The sequence below is a fragment of the Sander lucioperca genome, chromosome 7 (genome assembly GCF_008315115.2).
Source record: "Sander lucioperca isolate FBNREF2018 chromosome 7, SLUC_FBN_1.2, whole genome shotgun sequence".
Taxonomy (NCBI): Eukaryota; Metazoa; Chordata; class Actinopteri; order Perciformes; family Percidae; genus Sander; species Sander lucioperca.
In genome coordinates this window covers 21,736,185-21,741,284 of record NC_050179.1, presented here as the reverse complement: position 1 = coordinate 21,741,284, position 5,100 = coordinate 21,736,185, and the positions used below count along the sequence as shown (strand labels likewise).

The window sequence follows — 5,100 nt, the reverse complement described above, 5'->3', positions numbered from 1 at the left end:
CAGACGGCCGTTACACACCGACCAGACGGCCGTTACACACCGACCAGACGGCCGTTACACACCGACCAGACGGCCGTTACACACCACCAGACGGCTGTTACACACCGACCAGACGGCCGTTACACACCACCAGACGGCTGTTACACACCGACCAGACGGCCGTTACACACCGACCAGACGGCCGTTACACACCGACCAGACGGCCATCACACACCACCCGACGGCTGTTACACACCAACCAGACGGCCGACCAGACGGCCGTTACACACCGAACCTAAACCGAACCACACCTAAAATAGTTCACCGAAACGCGTTTCTGAAAACATTTGAAGAGAGAAATAGGCCGTGCAGTTGCTGAATCTGTCTTCATTTCAGATCAACAAAGGTCAGTTTAACAGATTTTCATCAGATTTTGAGAGGCTCTAGTCACGCTCATCCCGCTCCCCGTTTCCTGGTTAGCTCTCCACCAATCAGATGGGTCATTGAGTCCGACTGCCCACCCTCCGACTGAACATGTTAGCTCGGCCAAAATGAAGGCCGACAGCCCCTCCGACTGACGACGGCACGGAACACACCGAACAGACTCGAGTCACCGACCTCACCAGACTGTCAGACGGCCGATTATCAGCTCAGTGTGTCAGCGCCTTAACCTTAACCCTCCCAAAGTGTCTCTAACGTCTCCGTCTCTGACAGGTAAAACAGGAGACGTGGTGAAGACGGCTCACTTTGACATGTACAGCGGCGGTACGTAGAGTGGAGACTGATGATGATATAATATAATAATATCCTGACCGTGGTTGTGTGTCTGTACGTAGAGTGGAGACTGATAATAATATAATATAATATAATAATATCCTGACCGTGGTTGTGTGTCTCTGGAGGAGTCAGTGATGTGATGTTTGTTGCAGATGTGAAACCTCTGGTTGAGCTTCTGAAGAGCATCGAGACGGGCGCCGTGGTTCTGATGGCGTCCTACGACGAACCCGCCACAAAGTAAAGCTCAAAAACAGAAAAACTAAACGTTGAAATGAAGACACTTGTTTTTAAGTATTGAAAGTATGAAGAATGTCCCCTGTGACGGCTTTTTTCGATGCTGTTGGCGGGTTTAGATGTTGTTTTCTCTTTTTTATGCTTTATTTTAAAACTTTTTAAAAACGTTTATGATACTTCTGATGCTTATCTCTGATGAAAAATTCTTTGTGTGTGTGTGTGTGTGTGTGTGTGCGTGTGTGCATGTGTGTATGTGTGTGTGTGTGTGTGTGTGTGTGTGTGTACCAGGTTGAATGAAGAGGCGAGGAAGCTGATTGCTGAGCTTGGAAGCGTGTCTGTGAAGTCTCTGGGGTTCAGAGATAACTGGGTGTTCGTGGGGGGGAAAGGAGCGTCAGTGCACAGCAACTTTGAGAAGGTAACAAATACTACATCAGAACTACTTCATACTACATCAGAACTACTTCATACTACATCAGAACTACTTCATACTACATCAGAACTACTTCATACTACATCAGAACTACTTCACTTCATACTACATCAGAACTACTTCATACTACATCAGAACTACATACTACATCAGAACTACTTCATACTACATCAGAACTACATACTACATCAGAACTACTTCATACTACATCAGAACTACTTCATACTACATCAGAACTACATACTACATCAGAACTACTTCACTTCATACTACATCAGAACTACTTCATACTACATCAGAACTACATACTAAATCAGAACTACTTCATACTACATCAGAACTACTTCATACTACATCAGAACTACTTCATACTACATCAGAACTACATACTACATCAGAACTACTTCATACTACATCAGAACTACTACATACTACATCAGAACTACTTCATACTACATCAGAACTACATACTACATCAGAACTACTTCATACTACATCAGAACTACTTCATACTACATCAGAACCACTTCATACTACATCAGAACTACTTCATACTACATCAGAACTACATACTACATCAGAACCTCTTCATACTACATCAGAACTACTTCATACTACATCAGAAACTACTACATACTACATCAGAACTACTTCATACTACATCAGAACTACTTCATACTACATCAGAACTACATACTACATCAGAACTACTTCATACTACATCAGAACTACATACTACATCAGAACTACTTCATACTACATCAGAACTACTTCATACTACATCAGAACTACTTCATACTACATCAGAACTACTTCACTTCATACTACATCAGAACTACTTCATACTACATCAGAACTACATACTACATCAGAACTACTTCATACTACATCAGAACTACTTCATACTACATCAGAACTACATACTACATCAGAACTACATACTACATCAGAACTACTTCACTTCATACTACATCAGAACTACTTCATACTACATCAGAACTACATACTACATCAGAACTACTTCATACTACATCAGAACTACATACTACATCAGAACCACTTCATACTACATCAGAACTACTTCATACTACATCAGAACTACTTCATACTACATCAGAACTACTTCATACTACATCAGAACTACTTCATACTACATCAGAACTACTTCATACTACATCAGAACTACTTCACTTCATACTACATCAGAACTACTTCATACTACATCAGAACTACATACTACATCAGAACTACTTCATACTACATCAGAACTACATACTACATCAGAACTACTTCATACTACATCAGAACTACTTCATACTACATCAGAACTACATACTACATCAGAACTACTTCACTTCATACTACATCAGAACTACTTCATACTACATCAGAACTACATACTAAATCAGAACTACTTCATACTACATCAGAACTACTTCATACTACATCAGAACTACTTCATACTACATCAGAACTACATACTACATCAGAACTACTTCATACTACATCAGAACTACTACATACTACATCAGAACTACTTCATACTACATCAGAACTACATACTACATCAGAACTACTTCATACTACATCAGAACTACTTCATACTACATCAGAACCACTTCATACTACATCAGAACTACTTCATACTACATCAGAACTACATACTACATCAGAACCTCTTCATACTACATCAGAACTACTTCATACTACATCAGAACTACTACATACTACATCAGAACTACTTCATACTACATCAGAACTACTTCATACTACATCAGAACTACATACTACATCAGAACTACTTCATACTACATCAGAACTACATACTACATCAGAACTACTTCATACTACATCAGAACTACTTCATACTACATCAGAACTACTTCATACTACATCAGAACTACTTCACTTCATACTACATCAGAACTACTTCATACTACATCAGAACTACATACTACATCAGAACTACTTCATACTACATCAGAACTACTTCATACTACATCAGAACTACATACTACATCAGAACTACATACTACATCAGAACTACTTCACTTCATACTACATCAGAACTACTTCATACTACATCAGAACTACATACTACATCAGAACTACTTCATACTACATCAGAACTACATACTACATCAGAACCACTTCATACTACATCAGAACTACTTCATACTACATCAGAACTACTTCATACTACATCAGAACTACATACTACATCAGAACTACTTCATACTACATCAGAACTACTACATACTACATCAGAACTACATACTACATCAGAACTACTTCATACTACATCAGAACTACATACTACATCAGAACTACTTCATACTACATCAGAACCACTTCATACTACATCAGAACTACTTCATACTACATCAGAACTACTTCATACTACATCAGAACTACTTCATACTACATCAGAACTACATACTACATCAGAACTACTTCATACTACATCAGAACTACTACATACTACATCAGAACTACATACTACATCAGAACTACTTCATACTACATCAGAACCACTTCATACTACATCAGAACTACTTCATACTACATCAGAACTACTTCATACTACATCAGAACTACTACATACTACATCAGAACTACTTCATACTACATCAGAACTACATACTACATCAGAACTACTTCATACTACATCAGAACTACTACATACTACATCAGAACTACTTCATACTACATCAGAACCACTTCATGCTACATCAGAACTACTTCATACTACATCAGAACTACATACTACATCAGAACTACTACATACTACATCAGAACTACTTCGTACTACATCAGAACTACATACTACATCAGAACTACTTCATGCTACATCAGAACTACTACATACTACATCAGAACTACATACTACATCAGAACTACTTCATACTACATCAGAACTACTTCATACTACATCAGAACTACTTCATACTACATCAGAACTACATACTACATCAGAACTACTTCATACTACATCAGAACTACTTCATACATCAGAACTACTTCATACTGACTTATTTACTTACTTATACTGATTTGATCCAGTCCCAGTAATGCACATCCTGGACTATTATCTCTGTTCTGTACACATCACTGTCAACATCTCCTAAACTGTACAACCTATTCATTCAAAAACATTTAGATCGTACATATAACTTATCTTTTTTTCACATTTGTGATTTTCTTTCAGTACCTGAAGAACGACAACGCAAAGAATAAATATGAAAACTGGCCCGAGCTCATCGAAATTCAGGGATGCATCCCCAAATACCCGGAGTGAGCTGCTGCTGCTTCATCCTAAAGCAACATCTCTGCAGGAGGAGCAGTTGATATGTTTACTGTAAAAAGACAAAGCATTGTATATAACGTGATCTCTGGACGGACCAGTTTCTGCGTCGTTAGAAGCACACACGGAGAAATCTACCTGAACTCTCTCACTGAGCTCTGACGGATGTGTTGCATCCAGCAGGATCGCTCTGGATATTATTTACCCAATAACTCAGGGACTGTTGGTGATGGAAACAGATGTTGTAAAAAGAGTGTATAAAACTGCCAGAAACGATTCAGAAGAACAGCGTTAAACCAGTTGTTTATTTTGGATGGAATAATGTGCAAAAAGTCTTCCTTTTGAAAATAAATACATCAAAAAGCTGTGCATCTCA

General features: G+C 38.6%; 1 protein-coding gene across 3 annotated transcripts in view; it reads left to right on the top strand.

Annotated features, from left to right (window-relative positions):
• The window catches only part of zgc:101783 (uncharacterized protein LOC447883 homolog), a 14,652-nt gene extending 9,552 nt beyond the window's left edge, over positions 1 to 5,100 (top strand). For all 3 annotated transcript variants that reach the window (XM_031313122.2, XM_031313121.2, XM_031313123.2), the window contains exons 7-10: positions 694 to 744; positions 909 to 993; positions 1,279 to 1,405; positions 4,629 to 5,100. In XM_031313122.2, the coding sequence (XP_031168982.1) occupies positions 694 to 744; positions 909 to 993; positions 1,279 to 1,405; positions 4,629 to 4,718 (353 nt within the window). In that variant the 3' untranslated portion in view covers positions 4,719 to 5,100. The remainder of the gene's footprint in view (positions 1 to 693; positions 745 to 908; positions 994 to 1,278; positions 1,406 to 4,628) is intronic.